The sequence below is a fragment of the Rutilus rutilus genome, assembly GCF_951802725.1.
Source record: "Rutilus rutilus genome assembly, chromosome: 5".
Classification (NCBI taxonomy): domain Eukaryota; kingdom Metazoa; phylum Chordata; class Actinopteri; order Cypriniformes; family Leuciscidae; genus Rutilus; species Rutilus rutilus.
In genome coordinates this window covers 35,246,980-35,271,422 of record NC_140213.1, presented here as the reverse complement: position 1 = coordinate 35,271,422, position 24,443 = coordinate 35,246,980, and the positions used below count along the sequence as shown (strand labels likewise).

Sequence of the window (24,443 nt, the reverse complement as noted above, 5' to 3'; positions counted from 1 at the left end):
CCACACAAGAATGTACGTCTTCCTTTAATCGTTTCTTAAAGCTTACATAGTCAGGAGAATAGAGAAGAAGAGCCCTGAGAGCGATGTTGTCAATAAAGAAGTCTCTTCACTACAGGCCTCTTCAAAATGGTCACTTCCCACCCTCTCATTCTCATGTTTAATGCCTCACGTACTGGCAGTGCTGCAGGTAACACTCTGCACACACACACACAGTCATTGTGGGGTTTGGCCGTCCAGCCCGACTGTGGGCTCTTCACAGATGGCTGCAGGTAGCGTGACACGCTTGGCTGATAACCAAAGGACTTCAAAGCCCCAGACAGCCAGAACAGAGCTGGGAGAGTCTGCCCCATTTTTTGATGTGCGCCTGGAGGAGAGAGAAAGGGACACTGGCGCCCCGACAGACCAGAGCGCTCTTAAGAGCCGGAGACGAACGGCCCCATTGCCCCTTAATGAGCTCTGCTCGAAAACCCATCACGCTCACTCACAGGTCTTCTTTGTCAAGAAAGCTTGATCAGTAAAGGGTAGACTCTAGTCAACCAAGCAAAGCTCTGATTGGCAACTATTTTAAACTAATCTTGACTTCTAAGAGATCCATTTTTGCAGTTTTTTTCTCTTTAATTGGAAGTTCTCTTTGAATTTGCAGTAAAGGGAAGGTTGTAAAAGAGTGTAAAATGCATAGTTCAACCAAAATATGAAAATTCTGTCATTTACTCAGCTTCATGTCATTCCAAACCTGTATGATTTTCTTTTTTATGTGGAACAGAAGTCTGTTTAAGTCTGTTTTTGTCCATGAAATAAGTCAGTGGGGTCATCCTGTAAATTCAGTATTTAGTCGTGTCGCATTCATACATTATAGTCAGTTTTGCTTTAATGCCATTTTAGCTTATGAAAATAATGTTTTAGTTGACAAGAAACCAAACATTGAGACATTTTATATAGTAGCCTACTTTAGCAGAATAATTTATATAGGGACATTTCCCAAACACACTCGAAGCGTCTCGACCAATCACAACACGCTGCTCCAGCCGACCAATCAGAGCACAGTGTGCTTTTCAGAAGGAGGGGCTTCATAGAGCTGTTTACAGGTTTGGTGTTTTAGAAAGAATTTTCTTTTGCTCATCAAGGCTGCATTTATTTGATCAGAAATACAGTCAAACTGTTTTCTGTTTTTAATATATTTTAAAGTGTAATTTATTCCTGTGAGGGGAAATTTTCGGCTTAATTATTCCAGTCTTCAGTGTCACATGATCCTTCAGAAATCACTCTAATATGCTGATTTGCTGCTCAAAACATTTCTTATGATTTGCTGCTCAAAACATTTCTTATTATTATCAATGCTGCAAACAGTTCTGCTTGATATATTTGTGAAAACGATATTTTCTGAGTAGAAAGTTCAAAGGAACAGCATTTTTTAGGAAATGGAAACCTTTTGCAGCATTGTAAATGTGTTTGTGCTCACTTTTGATCAATTTAAAATGTTCTTGCTGAATAAATGTATTATTTTTTAAACAGTATTGCAGATGTATGAACATGAACGTGTTTTTAACAGTAGAGTAAAAGTTGTTTTACAATAAAAAAAGATGTAATCAGAAAAAACCCTTTTTACTCATCTTCGAGTTAGAGAGCATGAAAGATGCGCTTTGGGCCGCTGACGCGTGACGTACATATGGATTTCACTCTATACACTCTCATTGACCGCACTCTGAACTGGCCTATCGTTCAACACACACTCCAGAGAGAGAGCAAAAGGGAGGCTGATGATAGATGCGGTATCTTCCATGCTCTCTATCTTCTCCTCTGCTGGGGTGCATCTTGCAGGGCCGATATCTTGGAGGTTAATAATTGAAAGGTTGCTGGTGGGTTGATGGCCGGGTGTAGTTGTGCGTAGGCTGTAACCTTTGTGTGTGAGAGAGACGCCCTCCCCTTTTTTTTTTAAGATCAATGACACATGCGAGCCTGCCCTCCCCTCTTGTGTATCCCATGACCGGTCAGGGTAGATTGACGCTCCCAGAGCCTCTAGAAAATCTCAGTCTCCTTCCTCACTCTGTCTCCAAGAAAGGCCAAGCTCTGACCTTTTGCTATGAAAGCATGGCCTTTGTCGTTTCTGGGATTGTTGTTTTTACCTTGCAAACTTTATGACCGTGAACAAGAGTGCGAAGGAGAACGAGGTCGGGGTTTCTACGCAATGGATGGTAGCTGATACAACTGTGGATGAGCGTCAACACTGGGACTCGTTCCCTTGTGGGCTCTGGATCCTGTTTATTTGAGGCTGGACACCTTCTTTCATGTGTTTTGAAAGTCTGTGTTGTCTTTGGTGCCATGGACTGCTTGAATAATTGCAGGCTTCTCTCTTTGAGATGTACAACACCAGAATGTCTCAATCTGTGAATTCCTTTGGGGCGGTGCTTCGGGGACGTTATAACCTCTAACTCGACTCGGAGACAAGACAAGCCCGTCAATAATGTATATGTCTCCTTTCTACTTTCAGTATGAATGTGAGTCACATGTTGTGGTGTGTGTGTGTATATAACAGAGCGCCTGTCACGTTTAAAGTAGGACCTTAAGGGGCTGGAACACTTAGAATTCAGCTTTGACATTAAAAAAAGAAGACAAGAATGAGGAAACAGAATGTTGTGAAATGTTAGTTTGGATACTTTTACTTTTCATTTTTTATTTAACTCTTTTTGGCCCAATATATTGGTGCCATTATTGTCTGGTATTAGAAATTAACATTTATTTTAATGTATTGTCTAAATTTAAATAGCACGTGCTCATTTGCCCTTTTTATACATTTAGATGATCTGTTCCATCATCTAATACTCAAAGTTTATCTTTCAAAACACTTTTAATTTAATAAATGCAATCTTTAGCAAATCTCAGAATGAATATCCATTGCTTAGTTATACTGTAAATGATAATGTTGTGATGCCTAAATCAACTTTTTTAACGTACAAGCGTACGTTTGTATTAGTTACAGCAATAACATCACTTTTAATATCAGAAGAACATTCTTTTTGTGTCCTGCTGAAGAAAGTCACAGGTTTGGAATGACATGAGGGTGAGTAAATGATGACTGAATGTTCATTTTTGGTTGGACTATCCCTTTAAGGTGCGTGTTTGCGTGAGGGGCAGTTTGGCACTATGGCCTCAAATGTCTCATGTGGCTGACACTGCTAAGACCATGTGCCTGAATGCTTGAGAGGGGAGGATACGTACATAAACACACACACACACACTATAGTTCCATGCAGAAGAGAAAGCAGGGAGCGGATGGGTTGAATGCTTATCACAATCAGACACATGGACAGTGTATGTGTGTGTGTATGTGCTTGTCAGACCTTCACTGGTGTCAGCGTTGATCCGTTCCTACAGCACTGCTCCATGCCAGCCAGGCAGCACTCAAAAAACAAACAAAAATGCTTTGGAAATCACTATATGGCTTGCCATTGGCTGCCGTGAAAACCGATCGGGTCTGACTGGTTCCTTAGCACTTCGGTATGATCTGATCCTGAGAGACTCCCCAGCTCAGATATGTTTTAATGTGTGTTTGTTAATGTGTGTCTGAGAATCTCAGAAGGGTACGCCTCCATGTGTTTGCCCATGCATGAAACAAATGACACAGCCATATCCTTGGTAATGGATTCCACAGCACTACTGGGCCATCCAAATAATGTATGCAATGTGCAACACAAGGAAGATACGGCACAAAACATTGTCTTTGTTGTTTGTTTCATTTCGTATTCCATGCATATTTTCAGCAATGAAATGTGGGCTTCCTGGTCAGCTAATCGGTCTTACAGAACATTAGATTTACATTTTAGAAGCTTTCCATCCATCCATCCATTCTCCAAACTGCTTATCCTTTGTAGGGTCGTGGATATTGTACTTATCTGTGTCTGTCCAAACTTAAACATATGTATGTGTGCTACTTTATGTATGATCATGTTGGATTTACCCAAGATTAGTGTTGATATAATTGAACGGTCATCTGGTTTTGTGTGACTGGTTTTCATCAGCCAAGGTTCAGGTATTTAGGGGCTCTCTCATTTTAGGCTCTTAGTTTATGGGCAGAGCATGTTGTTTGTTTGGATCTGACTAAGTACATTGTTCTTTTACAAGTTGAGTCACATGACTGTAATGAAGCTGTGAGTCAGAGAAGGTTAAGTCTCAAACGGTTATTTAAATTGAATCAAGACACTTTCTTCAACCAGGTCATGGCCCATATCATGGTTCAACAGATTTATACTTGGTAGAAGTGTAATACTGAATTTGACTGATTTTAATACTTTTTAAAATGATTTTAGAAATAGATGAGGAGAAGAATAGAGGACGTCGCAGAGAGGTTCAAAACAGAGAGGAAGTCTGTCAAATTTAACCTTACAATACTCTTAAGTCTTAACGATTAATGAAAACGATATTAAGAGATGCAATTAAAAAATAATGCTATTATGATTTATGCCTTAACTGAATGATTGTTAAAAATAAATATATATGGGGGAAATCAATAAATATGCGTGTTTATTCAGCTCTTTTGAAGGTAATTAAAGAAAAACATGTAAAAGCTATTAAAAATGATCTTGCTTCTATCATTTTGATTAGTTTTTGTATAAAGGTCATAAAGGCAATACAAAATTATGGCCTATGTATAAACTCATTCATCATCGTTTAGCTAAACCTAATTAATTTGCCTAGTCAGACTCTGATGGAGTCACGGATTACATTATTTTAAAACGTATTGTTGTTCACTGTGTGTATACGTGTTCCTGTTTTGTTCTTTTGTTCTGTCCAGGACTGTAATTTCATTCTTGCCTCCCCAGAAAATGTCAACCCGTTCAGTAATCAGATTACTCATAGTTTATGGCTTTTGCCGAGGTATTAATATGTTGTATATGTTGTTCACTTATCACTACCGTCAGTGGCTGGCAGGACTCCAGGCTTTGTTTATGGAGCTCTCAGCACCGCTGGTCTACAGAACATCATTTGTGACTCAAAGTCAACATGAAACGGCAACTTCGCAAACCATTTAACTTCTGTAATGTGACATATGATGAATGAAACTAACTTTATTCATATCTAACTTTATTCATATCCATCCATGATATGTGGTTAAAAAAGAAACAAGAGGGCTTGGTAACACTATATTTTACAGTGTCCTTGTTGCATGTTATTACTATATTAATAACTATAAATTATGTAATGAATAATTGACGACAGGCTATTGAATTATTAGAAAAATAATGCACACCTTAGGTGGTAATGCGGTCACGAAGCAAAGCGGAGCTGTTCCACCTCGGGTGTGCATTATTTTTCAATAATTCATCTGCCCGGAGAAAATTATTCAGCCTGTACTACGGTAACCACACCTCAAGACATTGTTCAGATGATGTATTTTTAAGATGTTTGTCAGGTTTTTGTCCCTAAAATGATTTTTTGTGTAGGACTAATTACTTACGCATCTAATCCCACGCCTAGGTTGCTAATTCCAAAACGTCATTTTTGAGAGAGAGAGAGAGAGAGAGAGAGAGAGAGAGAGAGAGAGAGAGAGAGAGAGAGAGAGAGAGAGAGAGAGAGAGAGAGAGAGAGAGAGAGAGAGAGAGAGAGAGAGAGAGAGAGAGAGAGAGAGAGAGAGAGAGAGAGAGAGAGAGAGAGAGAGAGAGAGAGAGAGAGAGAGAGAGAGAGAGAGAGAGAGAGAGAGAGAGAGAGAGAGAGAGAGAGAGAGAGAGAGAGAGAGAGAGAGAGAGAGAGAGAGAGAGAATCTGAATCTGTGCGTCTCTCAACAGTGAATCTGAATCTGTGCGTCTCTCAACAGTGAATCTGAATCTGTGCGTCTCTCAACAGTGTTCGGCACCAGCGTCTCTACTAATAGTGAAATTGTACGTTTAACTGCTCCAAGAACAGCGCTGTAATTACCTCGTTGGTCAGGAATGTCTTGTAGATTTTAAATTGTTCATCTATTTTACTGATAAACTCCTCAAAGCAGAGCTGACAACACGTTTGTGTTTGTACTGTATGTGAAAAATTGCGTACCTTAGAATGTCCATCAACCAATCAGATTCAAGCATTCAACAGCCCCGTTGTATAAGCATAATTACAGGCATCTAACCCTAACCCTAAACCAAACCCTAATCCTAACCTCACCCTATAGTAAGTACATTTAGTTAATTGATACGCAGTACTTAAATGTATGATTACACTGCAACAATGACACCTTAAAATAAAGTGTAACCGAGGGCTTGAAAAGGAAAGTTATTAGTCTTTTCTTTTCAGTGGAATTACATGTACTAATAAATAGTTACTAATAAGACCAGGAATGTAGGGTAGTAAATAGCAAGTAAATTGGGTCACTTTTGAGTGAATTAAAGGCGACATATTCTATTAGTCGAGTTTTCTTGCACCAAACCGTGAGAATTTTTGCGCATTAAGATTAAACAGACTGTGCCTTTAAGACTTCTATCTGTAAATGACCTCGGTTATGATTGTCTAACCTTTATGTACCAGCATATGGTGGTCCAAGTTGCTATATACTGAATGTCTTGTGATATGTAAACATAGATGGTCATATGATGAGGTACTGAAGGTTACATTTAGGTGCCTCTATTATTATTATTACCTTTAATGTAGTGTGTAATATAGCTGTTGGTGAATATAAAAGGTCGGCAAGGTTTCAAAAATCAAAGTGTACGACAAATGGAGTTATTGTTATAACAAATGTGTGTTATGCCAGCCAATGATCTTCCCCCGCGAACAACGTCTATTTTGACCCGCTGAAAAAATTTGGTTTGTGTTGTCGACGTGTCGAGAAAACGTTGTTTTCTGCGCTGCGAAAAGCAAATCCACTTTGCATGCTCTTCCAAAGGATGAGGACATCGGCTGGAATTGATACAGTAAAGCCGACACCATTGTTACTGTTTGTATCACTGTGTAATGTATACAAGTTTTGAGAAAGATCCGGAGCCGAAATTCAGATATGTTAATGTTCGTTTAATTTCTGACGTGCTGTTAGCGGTAGACCAATCACAGCAGACTGGGCCATCTGACCAATCAGAGCAGAGTAGGTATTTTAGAAAGGAGGGGTTTAGAGAGACCGAATCCGTTATTAAACGTTTCAGCCACTTTGAGAAAAGAGGTGATGCTACATTGTATATTATGAGAAAAAAAGTTTTTTTGATCTCAGATGCATATTGTAGGGTAACACCAAAATAAAATTAGGAACCTTAGCTTAATTGGGGCACTTTAATATGTCTGTGAATGAATCGTTTCGAATCTTAAGCTATAGTCTGAGCAGACTGGAATAGGTGTTTTGTGAGTATGTAATCCTGTTTTCCATGATATGTCCCCTTTAAGAGTTTAAGTGCCTTCCCATCATTCCATACAAGTTGCCGTAGGGTTGTAGAGGTCGGCCACACACACACATACGCACACTCCCTGGACTGTGATGTATGTGCCGGAAGAAGCAGTCATAATGTATCCTGAAGAACTCGCCTGTGAGGACTTTGGCGTATTAGCCGTGTCTGTTTATCTCTGTGGTATTCTCCAGAACCGTCATTTGTGTTAAGATTATACTTGATGGAAAACACAAACTGAACCAGCGAAATGACAGATGTTCAGAATTCCAGAAAATCACACAGTGTTAAAATAACACTAGAGGAAATGCTTTCATGAACTGCTGCTTTTTGTTTAAGGAACACAATGCGAATGCATTCGTATTTCACGTTGATAACGCTTTTGTTCAAAATAAGCTTCTTTTGTTAATTCCCAGGTTGCTTTTAACTTGTTTTGTGGTTGAGAACAGTTGTTTTGTCAGGGTATAGAATCACTTTAGTCAATGGGCGTCTCGTTTATACGTGCTTCAGCGCCACAGCTGCAGGATGTGCTCTGCCTGTGCGTGTGTTGTCTGCACTATGTGCCTGAATCTTGTTTCATCTGTACCTGGCTTGGCTCTGTGGTTAGACTCTGCCCTGTTACTCAGGTCTTGTTCTTTTGAAGTGCAGCAAAAACCTGCAAAACATACATTCGCAGGCACACACACACACACACACACACCGCAACAGACAATGACATGGTTTGTTGTTGTGCCCAAAGAGTTCCAAATAAAATAAAACAAACCTTTAATCAACATACTTAATGCATGATAAATTCACCGTGTCAATGTTTTATAGTGGTGCTGGTAAGTGCTAGTGGGTGGCTGCAGGAGTGTATCGATACTGTTACTGTAATGGTCTGATAACAGGGTTGTACAAATTGCTTCTTATCGTGAACTTGTTCTTAAATGGGTGTCGTCTTAGTTTTAATGCTCTGGAAGAGGAGACTGAGTTAGTCAGCTGGTCCTGAAACATGAAAGTGGCTACTGTGATGAGCTGTCCACTACACTTCAAAAAGAGTTTTTGAGCCTGATGCTGATAATTTAGTAGGGGAGTTCTCACTATTATATTAGTAGATATAGTATTTTATTTATTATATATTATTAAATTTTTACTTTTTTTTAAACTTTTTAATATTTTTAATATTTATTATTATTATTATTATTATTATTATTAGTTAGTAGTTATAGTAGTAGTGGTATTTTATTTAGTGCTGTCAATCGATTAAAACCATTAACTGATTAATCGCACATTTTCTGTAATTTATCGCGATTAATCACACCTAACATTACATTTTTCAATATCTTTTATTTTTAATTATTTATTATTGGTTCTTTTATTTGTTAATTATTGTATTTATTTATACATTTATGTATTATATATATATTTTTTTGTTATGTTTCATTGACTACTATTATTATTATTAGTAGATGTAGTAAGTATATTTATATATTATTTATTTTTATTCATTATGTTTTACGAACTATAAAAGATAACCATTGATTTGTATTACTATTATTAGTAGTATTTAATGTATTATTGAATTTTTATTTATTATTTTCTATTATTTATATTTTTATTGTGTTTTACTCTGACATTATTTTTACTATTATTAGTAGTATTTAATTTTTATTTATTCTGTTTATATTTGTATTTATTATATTTGTATTAACTGTTATGCTTTACTACAAGTAGTAGTATTTTAATTCATTATTTTATTATATATTTTTATTTATTAATTTTTATTTATTTATTAAAATGTGTTAACTTGTACGTTTTACTGACTTAAATCTACATCTAAATATTAAACTTGTTGCTGCGCAAGAACTATGTGCATTTTCATAAGGGCTCCCTTAAGGTTTCCCTGAAGAAGCTTAGTAAATGCAGTTATCTCGCAAACTCCCATGATGCTCTCTCCATATGTCATCTATAACCTCTTCTAAACATATGGCTTCCTCTATTCTCACACACAGCCTTAATAAGCAAGCAGTCACTAACAGGCTGGCTGGAGAGGTCATAAAGCCTGTGTGTGACAGTGTGTGTTATTTGTTTGTCTTTCTCTGAGGCCGTCAGAACACATGTCAATGGCTTTAGCTGCTCTCAGCCCCAGCTGCTCTAGTTGTCCTGCTCACTAACAAAGCCGTCCTGACTAAATAGCACACAAACACCCCACTAATAGGTCAAGTTAGGGCGTACTGTGCACGTGTGCGTCTATGTCCCACTTCTTTCTGCACGATCCATATCCGTTTCACCCATTGCTCAGAAGTTGCTCTGTCATAGCTCAGGATTCCTGGAGGTCTCAGATGTTTCTCCTAAAAAAAAAGGGAAAAAGTCTCAGTTTTGTCTCAATGCTGTCTTTGACGGAGATATAAAAGGGATCAGATTTTGTTTCCAAACGGGCAGGTCTGTGCCAAGCGTAAGCGAGCGGCTTGCGTCTGCATGCACATATTTATGTGATTCACGAACACCATAATAGAGCTTAGCTAGTAAAACATTAGCGCTAAGTGGTAATGCTTTATTTATGTTGTGCTCGTGTGTGTCTGTAACTGCCTCTCTGTTTCGTTCCATAAATAGGTTTAGATGTGATGGCTAAATGAGGACTGGGTGGTCAATATCCTGCAGCATATGCTGTTTGTGAGCGTCTCTCTCTATCTGCCTCTCCCTCTGGAGATCTTGTGGTTGGAGGAGATGAGCAAGACCAGAGAGCTCCACATTCAGGCTGAGAAATAAACAGCCTAAGCAATGCTCCTGTGAGCGGTGTGTCTCGTTTCCTGCTGGCACTCTTCCTATCTTCACACACTGCACGAAATCTGCGCTCCCAGCCTCTCAGAGCTCTCTGAAGTGCGCTGGCCCTGCTCTGCTCTGGAGGTGAGAGATACACCGTGTTATGAATCGAGACAATAGCCAGAGGTTTCCTGCTCTCACTCTCTGTGGAACTACAGGGTTTTATTAGACGATGTTTGAGAGAGGAAGGAGTGGATGCTAGTTAGATTTGGGAGGAAGGAGATATTTTAGATATAGACATGTTTCATTATTCTTTTACTAATATAAAAATGTAAAATATTGTTTTGAATTATTATGAGTGATTAATGTTGTTGTGCGTACAATCATTTGCCATCTCAGGAAAGCACAAAAAAACAACGCCTGAGGATAGGAGAGGAAAGGAGAGAAAAGAAAGAAGTGATGTGCAGGGGGAGGTCAGCAGAGAGATTGTTTGATTGCGAGAGCGTCGGGAGACGGCAGAAGGGATTGAGTGGCAAAATAAATGGAGGATTGGGGAGCTTGAAAAGATCAGTACAGACCTGGAGAAACATGATACTAGGAGAGCTTAAAATTGAGTGGATATCATAGAAAGGCAGGTAGCAAAGGACACGGAAGGAAGAAACATGTAAGGAACATGTTTTTCGAAGACATGCAAGAAAAGCAGAAAATATGATAGGCTTCCTGTGCTTCCTCCCCCCTGATGGTATGCTACAGTGGGCATCGCTCGGAGCCACAGGGGATAATGCTTTGTCTAGACAAGCGGAGGTCAATTCATTAACCACTGATTTCTTCCCTGGACATTTTTTCCAAATGCCTGGATCGCACAGAGACAAAGCAAACCTCTGTAGGACATGGTCCTTTGTTTGCATTTAACCCTTTAGCCTGACAGCAGACAGAATTTACATGTTTATACATATATATATTTTTTTTGTTGTTGCATTTTCTTAATCCTATTTCCGTAAAAGAGTTAACTAGCTTAAAGTTTGGACCATTGCCTGTATTTAATCCTTGATCTCTTCATTCCTTCAAAGAAAAAAGTAGATTATCCAACCTTGGACAAACGGAGTAATAGTTCATTCTGTTATAAACTGACCATTAGCATTTTAACACGTTTGCTTGTGTAGAGCAGATGAATAACCCTTTGGTATGCTCGGTGGCAGTGCATTAAACCGGCCTGCTCTGTGTGAGGTATATGCTGAAAGCTGACTGGAAAGCATTCCAGCATTGTAAATGTGAAACAATGGACCAGACCGGTTGTATTCACACTGCAGGGTTCAGAAATTCATGTAAACTTTACCCGTTGAGTTTTTATGAGGTTTTTCTATATCAGTTCATAAACATCATTGTCAGGATGGTAGTCGTCTCTCGGCTGTAAACGCTTGAACTGGTCTCGCATTGAACAGCTGCACAGTTACTGAGGTTGAATGGGAATAAATGCATTGTTGTTTGAAGAAAACATTCTGACCATTTGAACTCTTGAAATTAAATGACTGCAGAGTGAGTTACAACATGTCTGTGTTCAAAACTGGGTTGTGCAAAATATTGGTGCATCCATCCATCCGTCCGTCCGTCGTTCTATTGTTCTATCGTTCCATCTATATTCTACTCTATTGTATCTATTGTTCTGATCAAACTTTTTTTTTTAAAACCTTTTTTCCAAAACTTTGGAATCTTGATAAACTTTGCTTTTATTGTTCAATTTCCATTCATCATAATTCTACTGAATTGGAATTTAAAAGGCATTTTAAATTCAGTTCTCAATAGCACACAGCCTTGGTACAAAGTCAGGTTAGGATTTAGACGTCCAGTTTGGTTCCTACCATGTGACGTGTCTAGAGTATAGCATGGCGAGACAAGGTACTATGTAGGGCCGGATTGGATTAAATCGGCAAAAACAAACATGATGAGCCGTGATGAGTTAGTAGAGCTGCGTGGTTTAGTAATCTGAACGTGTCAGATGCCCGCGAGACTAGATTACCACTCATGTCTGACGCAAAGGATTCCTGGTTTGTTCCATCTGTGGGGAATTTATTACTTTCCGAACTCCGTCCCCACCTCTGACTAACACACATACTAACACACTGACCATGAACAAATTATTTTTACGTAAAGACCTGGCAAAGAAAAGCGTAATCCAAGGAGTGACATCTGGCCTAGATTATGGGATTAACATAGGGCCCTTGCTCCTAATAGCAATAGCGGATGTTCTTCATTTCTTGCTCCATCAACAAATTGCCAGTGAGGTCCTATTTATTTTCAATTTAAATTACAAAGTTAATATACTTTACATCATATTGTAGTCTATATAGGTTCTGTGGTAAATAGATTATGTATTTGGTATATTCAATATATTTGATATATGAAATGCAAAGATTATAGGATCTGCAGTCCAGGCTGTTTTGGTTGAAGCTATAGATTATGGATAGTGCATTATGTAATATAGGTTAGAAGGGATTAATGGTATAAAAGCTATGGATTGTGTAGGATATGCACTGCAGTGTATGCAGTATGGACTGTATGGTCAGTGTTTCATCAACTTTTAAAGCCCAAGAATCCCTGGGCTTTAAAGCTAAAGCCAGATGACTATTGAAAATATTCAATGGCACTGTCAAATGTAAAAGGTAAAGTAGAAGGAGGTTCGAAAAGTAAAAGAGTAGAGAAACAGAAAGGTCATTTTGAAACAGTATCTGTAAAGAATTATAACAATAATGAAGTGTTCATGTAAAGTTTCCTGTGTATGTTTCCTGTCTTGGGAATTTTCTTGCGTCAAGGAATTTCTCAAACCAAATGAGATTCATTATCTGCTTGTAAGATGAGACCACAAAGCAAAAAGTAGGCTAATTATTCTTATAGATATTCATTTTGTATGGAAACATCATTGGAGATCCATTGTATATTTAACATCCTTTGCGGAAAGGGATAGAGATATTCTAGATAGCTTTGGTTGTGCTGTCAAGATTTGTGAAAAATTTGACTAACCCTCATGCCATTCGAAACCTTTTTGCTGTTGTTTTTTCCATGGAACATAGTTTTTACAATGACATCACATAGTAAACGCGACTGTGGTCCAAAAAAGGTAAAACAGTATAATTTAAGCAGACGGACTGAATATAAGATGACAGTCCCTTTGAACTTTTCCTTTAAATTGTTAATTGCTGAAAATCTGCCTCTTTAAAATGATCTTTTTGTGCATTTCAGTAGCAGTTTAGGTGTGAACTGATATACATATGTGGCGTGAAATGCACACTGAAGGAACCTTTTTATTTGCTAGTGCGCTAATTCATGCCACTTTGGAAATTCTGTAAATAGTGCATTACAGCGTGCTCTGCATGTAATCCTCTCTCGAATGTAATCATTATTTTAGCACTACAAACAGCGGCGTTCATGAGGGCTATTTCTGGACCGTTGTTTGCTTGGAGAAGCGTCGTCTGTTCTGAAGCTCAGAGAGTTCCCAGAAGCCCAAATCCCGCTCTGTTCTGCTTATGTTGTTTTGTTTTGAGGATCTGATGTTGAGATGTTATTCAGATGTTTCAGGTTCAGGTGTTTTTTCTTTTTCAAATGCCTCTGGAAAAGTGATGTGCATCTCCCTGAGGTAAACGGTGCAATGTGTTGCATGCATGCATGTTTTTTTTTTGGGAGGAAATTGCAATCATTCTTTGAGACTCATGCAAATGGCCCTGGGTTTGACATGGTCTCTGCCTTTTTGGTGGTCCTTACATAGCACATTACTTTTACAGAAATCCTAGAGGGCCAGTAAAGAATCAATATTTTCATCTCATACATTAATATAGCATTTTGGACCAATTCACTTCAAATTTGCACTGTGTCTATAGTGAATGAATAGTAAGGTTTCTGTAACATTTCTACAGACTAAACCAAACCTAAAAGAACACATTTAGCATTTTTGTATTTAAACTTAAATCACCAAAAAGTTATTTTGTCAGATTTAGCTAACTTCTGGAAACATATTTTCGTCAAATTTGTCAAAGACAAGGTTCGGCAGAAAAAAAAGACTACATTTGCAACAGGAGCAATCAAACCATGAATGTTATTGGAAAATACACATTTCAATATTTTTTTTCTCACCATGTGGATTCATTTTATGCAAAATGTCCATAAATGTATACAGTTGAATCAGTCCAGGTGCTGCCCTGAAGCTGACTCTATCACCTTTAGTTTCAAGTCTGAACACTGCTGAGCAATCAGAGCGAGTGTGCAAGGTATTTGTACAACGGCTATTTTATAAGTTAGCATCTGGACTCTGACTCTATTAAACTGGCCTGCCGTGACCTGTAGGATTTTTATTTAAAGCTTATGCTCGAGTTTCAATCCACGTTTCACATTCCCTCTCTCTCTCTCTCTCGTCATTCAGGTATGGCCTCGCAAGTGCAAGTCTTCTCCCCTCACACTCTCCAGTCAAGTGCCTTCTTTAGCGTGAAGAAACTGAAGGTGGAGCAGAGTTGCAACTGGGATATGACAGGGTACGGCACGCACAGCAAGGTCTACAGTCAGAACAGCAAGCAGAGTGTCTCAGTCGCACCAGTGGGCATCAACGCCGCCAGTCTCCAGGTCTCCAACTCTTCCTTGTCCTACGAACAGGCCCTCCTCTTCCCGGCCGGCTCGGGGCACATCGTGGTGGCCTCGGCCAGCAGCACATCTGGGGCGGCTGGTCAACTGTTGGGCAGCACCGGTAGTAGTGGAAGCAGCAGCGGAGGCCACAATCTGACGCGCCGCAGCACCGTCAGTCTGCTGGACACGTACCAGCGATGCGGGCTTAAGCGGAAAAGCGAGGAGCTGGACAACAACGGCAGCGGGAGCAGCGTGCACGTTGTTGAAGAGCAGCAGCCGCCCGCAACCATGATCCAGAACAACACGCAAAGCGGGGCCACCGTCGCGACGGCGACTGCCTCCACCACAGCAACGTCCAAGAACAGCGGCGCCAACAGCGAGGGCGACTACCAGCTCTTGCAGCATGAGGTGCTTTGCTCCATGACCAACACCTACGAGGTGCTGGAGTTCCTGGGTCGAGGGACGTTCGGGCAGGTGGTGAAGTGCTGGAAACGCGGCACCAGCGAGATCGTGGCCATCAAGATCCTCAAGAACCACCCCTCGTATGCGAGGCAGGGTCAGATCGAAGTGAGCATACTGGCTCGGCTGAGCACGGAGAGCGCGGATGACTACAACTTCGTTCGAGCGTACGAGTGCTTCCAGCACAAGAACCACACGTGCCTGGTCTTCGAGATGTTGGAGCAGAACCTGTACGACTTCCTTAAGCAGAACAAGTTCAGTCCGTTGCCGCTCAAGTACATCCGACCGATCCTGCAGCAGGTGGCCACTGCCCTCATGAAGCTCAAGAGCCTGGGACTGATCCACGCCGACTTGAAACCTGAGAACATCATGCTTGTTGACCCAGCCCGCCAACCCTACAGAGTCAAGGTCATCGACTTTGGCTCTGCTAGTCACGTCTCCAAAGCGGTGTGCTCTACCTACCTGCAGTCTAGATACTATAGGTAAGGCGCTAATGTTGTCATGCTCTTTGTCAGAATTGCTGATGTTTGTGCGAGATGGCGTATGGAAATACATATGCTGACAGGCAGGTAGGACATGGTATTCGGACCGATTGCAATGATTGGATGAACATTTTTGGTCCTGAGACTTACACAGATGATACATGTACATTTTGAAATATTTAGACCACTTCTATTATTGACTGATTTCAGGATGAGTTTCAACCAGAATAACAAATTATGAAAAAAATTGCCTACCGTTAACCGCATCTGCCATTTTCTATTTGTTATTTGACTCGGATTTGACTAAAAAATTTGACTTTTTGACTCGTTTTCCACTAAAACAAGAAAAGTTTACTTGAGAAGCAACACAAGGTATTAGGCCAGATTTACCAAACAGGGCAAATTAGCGTGAGACTGCAACCTCTTAAAGTGATATTTCACCCCAAAATGAACATTTTGTCACCATTTACTCACCCTCAAGTTGTTCCAAACCTGTATGAGTTTTTTTCTTCTGTTCAACACAAAAGATGATACTTTAAAGAATGTTGGTAATCAAACAGTTGATGGTAGCCATTGACTTCCATAGTAGGAAAGAAAAATACTATGGAAGTCAATGGCTACCATCAACTGTCTGGTTACCAACATTCTTTAAAATATAATCTTTTGTCTGGCGGATGTTTAACCATGCAGAACAACTTTTTTTGGTACTGATATCACTCAAAGTGTCCTGTCTCACAGTTTTCCATCATTTTTCTATTTGCCTTTTTAAATCGTTTGGCTCTCGTGGCCTTATAACAATACCAACGAGTCAACTTGCACAGCAAAAAAATTGTTGTCTTCTTTTCCAGTTATCTAACAGTGAAATGTACTTTAGAAGCAGCACTGCATAAGATACCAAGACATGTTTTCAGAGAATGTATCTTTAATACAAGTGTATTTCATCTTACTACTGTTTTTAAGCATATGAAAACATGAAAACTTACATTCAAAATACAATCTGTGAAAATATCTTTAAAATATTTTAATATCTTATCTTTAATGTTGCTTATTAAAGTACATAACTAACGATAATTCATTTTTACAGTGTGCTGTATGTCATACAGGTATTGTTCGCCCACTGTATCATGATATAGGCTATCCTATGCCTTTGAACTTTTTGCATACTGTGTAGGAAGTGTGCATATTCCGTTTTTCTCCTGGTGGTATGTTAAAAATCTCCAGAACTTCCTCAACACGTGCGTTTAGAGGGGGTCATAAAATCAATGGCTCACTGAGAACCTGATTCCTTATCTTATTCTATGTGAAATAAGCAAATAACACATGTTGAGTTCTGCTTTGAAGATTAAAATAGTCTGTTTACTATGTTTTACAGCATGGTACAGCTTCATGGTGGCAGCACCTGGGAGACATTTGGAGCTGATTATTATTTATTACTTTATTATTATTTGCATCCATACTTTCCTCTTTTAGAGTTCCTTGTACAAAAAAGCAGTATATTATGCTTTTGAATAAAAGAGATGCAGCATCAGGTTGACTGTAAATAAAACAGGGGGCCAGTTTCATTTCGGTTCGCTTCCCTCCTCCCAACCCGAATCCAGTGCTCTCATCGCTACTAACCAACTCCCTAGGGATGAAGAGATGGGGTCACCGTCAGTTCCCCGGCAATACTTCCCTGTAATCCACACCAGAGCGCCAACATTAGAAACAGATGCCTCACTTAAAAGCTGCTTATTTTTTTTTTTTCAGCCAACTCTTTCATTTACCTATAGCCTTGTTTGGGTTTCACGGGCCAGATTGAGCCGTTTTGTGTAGACTTAGACCTGGTTCACACAGAAGCTTGCTATGTTGGATTGCCTCTGGTAGGCCGACAGTAGGTTAGGTTAGGTGGATGACCAAACAGCCACCCTAAAAGAAATCAAACATAGAGTAATGAGTCAGTCCAAGCACTGCCAGATGTGTTACTTTTAGGATGCCACCGGCATAGTTACTAAATGAGGGCAGATAGGCTATCGTTTGAGTTTTGCAAATGCTTTGATTCTTGTAAAGGCAACCGGCCACTTGGTCATGTTTGGGAAATTGCTGAAGTGTGTGGAAACTATCAACAATTGTGTTGACTGCTCCCTTCTTTTTTTCCCAGCTGTGCTGATGTAATCAGTTTGCACGTAGGGAAAGATCTGAGATCAAAATAGACCGAAAACAGCATGCTTTTGACTCAAGGTCACTGTAAATGAGAATTGAATTTTAGTTTGGTTGTAGCAGGATGTACAAATAATCCGCATAAACTTTTTTTTCAGACTCCTGAACGCACCGTTTGTCCTTTGATCCTCATCAAGAAAACCTCTTCTAAAGAATACGTCTATTTAGGGAATGCATGTTCTGATAGAGTATATTTGCCCATGTGCATTAATTGAGTGTGTGTCAGTGATGAGTTAAATGTGAAGAGTGGTACGGACGCTTAATTTTGTGTCCTCTTTCTTTGTGGGAGTTCACAGACAAGATGATCCCCTAATTTCCTCCCAGCTAGAAAGAAGAGGGGGAAAATGCTGACTATGAATAGAGTCGCATCAGCCGTCAGCCTTGTACATCTGGAGTGAGAGAGAATAAAACATAGCAAGCACTATTAATATTGTGCATATTTAGTGTTAGAGATTTGTTCAAATCCTTAAGCCTTATGTAAAACTTTGGTGCATAACCATTTGATTTTATACAATTGACATTATTTTGAAATGATAATACACTGCAATAAAAACTTTTTTTATACTAGTATTTCTGCCTTATTTGTAAATTATCTAAAAAAAAAATCTAAAAACATTTTAAAACAAGAGACATTTACTTGAGAAGCATCTCTGCATAAAATACTAATCTTAGGGTTTTTATGAGAATGCATCTTTAAATGAGTTTATTTCATCTTATTGCACTGACAGATGTTTTGCCCTTATTTTAATTTTAACTAATTTGTACTTAAGTGAAAAAGACTTTGCAAGACAATATACTGGTGTATTCAAAATAAAGTATGTGAAAACAAGTCTAAATATCTTGCTTCTCAAGTACATTTAGCTATATATATATATATAGAGAGAGAGAGAATATGAGGAGAATTGGCCATATATATATATATATATTTTTTTTTTTTTTTATTATTATTATTTATTTATTTATTTTTTTTTTTTTTTTGCATAACATACAGAAAAAGAAATCCCTCAAGTTTGCATTTGAAAGAGGCCAAGCCATGTCTAGAGAATTGGGTGCGTGCTCTTTTGACTTTTAAAGTAAGCATCACCTAGCAACCACCCAGGACACCATAGCAACCGTGCTAAAAATCACTCAGAGCTCTTTAGGAACCACATAGCAATGCCCTGGCAAACACTAATTGCTCTGTATATTTTATCTTAGATTATGTTTCTTAATTTATCCACATTGTTTCAGGCTGCAAGAATGTTTGGGTGCAACGACCCAAATACCCTAGCAACCGCATAGCAATGCCCAAGCAATGACTCAAAACCGCATAGCAACACCTTAGCAACAGCCACGTGCATGTGCATTTGTCCTCGAGGTTCCCCTCACACAACAGGATTACTGACAGATCATAAATATTTAACATGTACAGCAGATTCAATCACTCTTAACACACCTCGCACCACAGGAAAATCTGATAAGATAATCTGTAGAACCATCAAGATAACCGTGACTTTACCTAGGATTGTCGGAAGGGGAGAATTGGCCAAAATCGTCCCCATTGTCTTATAGTGTGTGGGTGCCTTTAGTATCATGGTGGTGAGTTTTGCATGGAAAAGCTCCTCTTCAGAAAACAAAAAATCTATATTTAGTGATGCATTTAGTTCATGCGTGCAGTATTGATTGCAGATCTGTTGTAGGTGGTCTATAATTATCATTGCATCGACGTGTTGCATTTTTGTGCTGAAAGCTTCAAGATACCTCGGTCAGACAGACATCAGCCTAATGTTAACTGGCTCTCACCTCATTTTTCAGTAACAGGACACACGCAGAAATGTAGCCAGCAGCGACCCACCTGTAGAGGCCTCCCACGGAGATATATAGCCCTGGGAGAGGATCACACTGTTCTTGGAACGCTCTGACTGTTTAATACAGGCTTCTGTTGAAACGGGGGGCTTCTGTCTGTCTCACGGGGGGAAATCTTGAAATGGAAAAGAGAGAAAGATTGTGGTTTTCTGAAAGGATCCTCAGCTGACACTATTCTAAATGGCTGCTGCTGGTGAATCTGCAGTGTGACGAGAATACAACGTTGGTCTTTCATACATCATATCTGTGTGGATATTTTCAAAGATACTCCCTGCTGGCTTAAAGGTGAAGTGTGTGAGTTTTCTTTTTCTTTTTTCTTTTTTTTTTCCCTATTTTTGTTTTAGTATGCTGAAAAGTGGAAAGTTTGAAAAGTGTGAATCAGTTCACAAAAACGGTGTGAACATCTATTTCATGAATTGGATTGAATCGCTGACCGACTCACTGAACCAAGAATAGTTTGGTTAAACTGGTTAAACCATTTCACAAAAATGGTCTGGACAAACTGAATCACTGAGAATCATTTATTACAAAAAAAAACAAAAACAAAATAAATTGAGGTTATAAACTGTTATTTTAGTGTTATTTTTATACATAAAGGAACACTCCACCGTTTTTTGAAATAGGGCTTATTCACTTTCTTTCCTACATTTAGATAGGTGGGCAAATGCATTTTTGTCTCAGTGCATGCATTGTTTTAGTTTGACAGGGTCGGCGCTAGCTTAGCTTAGCATAATGAATGGAATCCTTTGTTGCCAGCTAGCATGTCCTGAGTAAAAGTGATATAAAACAAAACAAAAAAACACCTAATTACTTCTTGACTTGTGGCCTGCGTATTCACAACAAGTACAAATAGTGATGCAGATTAACACTAGGCGATTTCCTAGGCAGATATTGACTTATATATTAAGGACTATATTAGGGGGAAGCACAGGCGAAGCACTGCTACTTGGGCGTGATATCTCTGCGCCCAAGTAGCAGTGCTTCGCCTGTGCTTCCCCCTAATATAGTCCCAAGTCAATATCTGCATAGGAAATCGTATAAATCTGCATAATCGTATAAATCTGCGTAGTTTTAGTAATTTCATAATTGTATTCATTTTTTTATATTTCTATTTAGCTTTTGTTGTAATTTTAGTACTTCAACTTAGGCTTATTTTAAATAAGTATTTTCTATTTTTTTCTGCTTTATTTAAATTAACAGTGACCCATGGCCAACCAATGGCATGAGCTGGGGGAAGTGACCTGTTTGTCCAACCAATGGAAGACGGAGGGAGTTTTTGGGAAAACTTTTTGAAAGGTCATTACTGCAATTCCATTTAGTGATGAAGAAATTTCACACTTCACCTTTAATGCATAACAAGGCCACAAACCTTTCTATGAGAGGAAAAGAACAGTAATCACTCCTGTGTCTCTCAATCTGTCTGGATTTATTACATCTGGACCGCTGATGAGAACGGATGAATGAGAGGAGATTAAAACCAGCTTTTATCATTAAACCTCACGAAAAACTTGAGAATTAAGGCTAACCCTTGCACAGAGGTTACCGAATGTTTTAAAGGCAGGGGCTTTCAACAGAACTGTTATATAAAGACATGCTTCTTTGTGCATCTTCCATTCTGTTCCCTGCAGTTATTTGTTTTGGCAGTGCTTTTAAATGTGAGGGACAATTACCCGCGACCTTCGATAGGACAGGATGCACAAAATGTTCCCTTTGCATATTTTTAACTAAAGCTCCCATCAGCCCTCCCCTTCTTGTAACTTCGCTTCCTAAAAGGCTCCTCTTAAGATGCCATCAGCTGTAAAAGTGATTGTGGAAGGCAGGGAGGACTCTCAGCAGGAAATTTCCAAAGTCTCAGCAGCTTGCCGATGGCTTTGGTGTCATTCTCCTACTCGCAAACACCCCGTGAAAGCCTCCACAAGCGGATGTCAGCACTGGCAAGGCAGACTCTATCAGCTGTTCTTCATATCTTTACTGACGCTGCTCAACGCAAACCCACAGTCTGTCGGTTCTGCTGTTATTTGATCCGTTGAACACAAATGTTCGTGGTGTATTGGATTTAAGGCTCGTATAACGTAGGTGTAGCTAGTTTTCATGTGATTTTTTATAGATTTTTTCACGGGGCTGAATTGACAAGCGAATAAAGCAATGCTAATTAAGGTAAACATTAGAGAGGCAATTAGCTGCATACAGTACACATGCTAGCCATGGAAAAACCAGTCGGGCTACGTGACTCAAACGCCGCATGCGTTGAATTAGACATTTACAGCCTTATTAAAGTAGTAAACAGCAGTTTTATGTAGCTTAAATGAGTCAATGTGAATTCCTTGTGAATTGCAAAGTATTTAACTTACATAATGTGAAACGGGAAACTTAGCTCAAGCAGGACTTGATTTTATGCATTGTGATCATGACGATTATGATTTTGGATTGCTAAAAAGAATGAGAGATCTGGTTTGCTAACAACGTGCAAGTAGCTATTCGGTTAAAATCGGCAATAATCCTCATAATGTTTAATCAGAATGTCATAACTGGATTTTCTGGTGTAAATGACTTCACTCTGGTGATGTAATATATGCTGGACTTCTCCAATCATTTTAATCAGCTTAAACCCCGCCCCTATTTACATGCGACTGCAAGCTGTCATTCAGCTGATTCATTCAGCCTCCATCCGATCCACAACGTTCAATCCAAGTCCCTACTGATCCTTTTTTTTGATAATCAGTCACTCAGATCATGTATGTCACAATGCGGAAGACCAGATATTTTATTTTAATTACGAAGACCAGCGTAATTTGTTTTTGGACTAATGTAAATAATGAACCATTGAATTTGAACATGCTTTTAGACACAAAATATTGTCAATTCTGATTTCCTGTTGACGTTAAATAAAAAAAATTATATATATAATTTTTTTTTTTTTTTTTTCAGTTGTATTTTTAACGCTCATTAGCTTTACCAGAATGACATCTAAAACATATTCCATTGGTCTGAGGCTGTTCCTAATACTCTGTTTATTCAGGTTATGTCAGCTTAAGTCCCTACGCCCTATCTGTGGTGCAGACTAGCTAATGATATAACAGGTAAATCTGGCTAGCTTACAGAGGACCAGATAAAGCAGATTACAGTCCTGTCCCAGTTGGGCCTTTTACCCCTTTTATCTTAAATGAAATAAGGAAGTATATTACGAGTAGAGTGTCCTCATGTAAGTTTGAGGTTTATGTAAAATCTCCACAGTCGCGCTTGGAGCGAGGAGAGCAGATGCGTAGCATAATGCTGTCATATGTACAGCCTGTCTCTATTTCTTTTTCTCTTTCTCTTTCTCTACCTCCATCGACAACATTCCGCCCAACCCCTAGCTGTCGTCAGTTCTCAGCGCTTTGAAGACCCTGCTGGGTTCGGCAGTGTGAGTCATAGCGGGTAGAGGTCACCAAGGAAGAGACAGCATGGCCACTCAGTGTGTCAGTCAATACTCTCCAGACGTCAGAGCCTTAATATAGGAGGGCTTGAGGGGAAGAGAGCATGCTTTGCACATTTTTCTTCAATAGGCTGAAATTTAGCCCAAAGATGCACAGGATCCAGAACTCATGACCTTGCTTTCTTTAGAACGTCCAATGCGCTAATGGCCCAAGCTCGTAACCTGAGGGATCTCATCCAAGAATCTATTTATTTGGACACATCGATCATAACAGCACAGCTTGAATGTGCCATAATGCAGGAATCAGCTATTACGCCTTTTACTGTCTGTTCTTAAAGCGCTGCATTGTGCAAAATGCAATGTGACCTCTTCTCTAGCCATGATGCGAATGATTCCCCTCAAGATTTGGTGTCCTTTACAACGTGGGGCCGGATTGACTAAGCATTCTAAATGACATATTCTTAATGAAAATATTCTTAATTTGGTAACACTTTACAAGAAGGTTCATTAGTTAACATTAGTTAACTACGTTAATTAGCTTGAACTAATAATGAACTGCACTTATACAGCATTTATTAATCTTTGTTTAGAGCAGGGCATATAATTACTTTATTAAAATCTTGTTAACATTAGTTAATGCGCTGCGAACTAACATGAACAAACAATGAACAGCTTTATTTTTATGAACTTACATTAACACAGATTAACAAATACAGAAACAAATGTTTTGTTCATGTTATTTAATACATAAAGTTAACTAATGAACCTTATTGTAAAGTGTTACCAATAACTTTTTTCTTCATATTTTGTGGAAACCATGATCATTTTTTTTAAGGTTCCTTGATGAATAGAAAGTTCAAGTTCACATATAAACCTTTTTTAACATTATAAAAGTCTCTTTTGATCAATTTAATGCATGTGTAACTTAGTAACCACCTAGCAATCTCTACATGGTGGTGAGTTTAGCATGGATGGACCCCTCACAGCACCAACAAAAAAAAAAAAGAAGACAAACCTGTATTATCAAGCTGTTCATCTAAAGAACATCACGGGGAACATGATTCCTTTCTGGCACAAAACAATATGCCTCAGTGTGAGCAGTCAGAACCTGCCTATCTTGTGTTTATAAATGAACTACCGTTCCAGGACATTTGCGGTGGCTCCATGGCAGGCATTAAGAAGCACTTTAATGAATGAGGTTGCCACTAGTTACTGTTCTCTCAAGCGTACGTAAGGCATCTTTTTATTCCGACGCCACTGAGCAGTGGGATTCGCTTACACAGAGCCTTGAATATGAGTTAGGCTGGCCTGTAGCAACCGAACTAGAGCTGTTTACCCATAATGCAACAATAA

General features: G+C 39.1%; 1 protein-coding gene across 1 annotated transcript in view; it reads left to right on the top strand.

The window, feature by feature from the left end:
• The window catches only part of hipk2 (homeodomain interacting protein kinase 2), a 92,205-nt gene that overhangs the window by 9,443 nt on the left and 58,319 nt on the right, over window positions 1–24,443 (top strand). Inside the window, 1 exon segment of the mRNA XM_084409997.1 lies at window positions 14,497–15,634. Within this exon segment, the coding sequence (XP_084266123.1) occupies window positions 14,497–15,634 (1,138 nt within the window).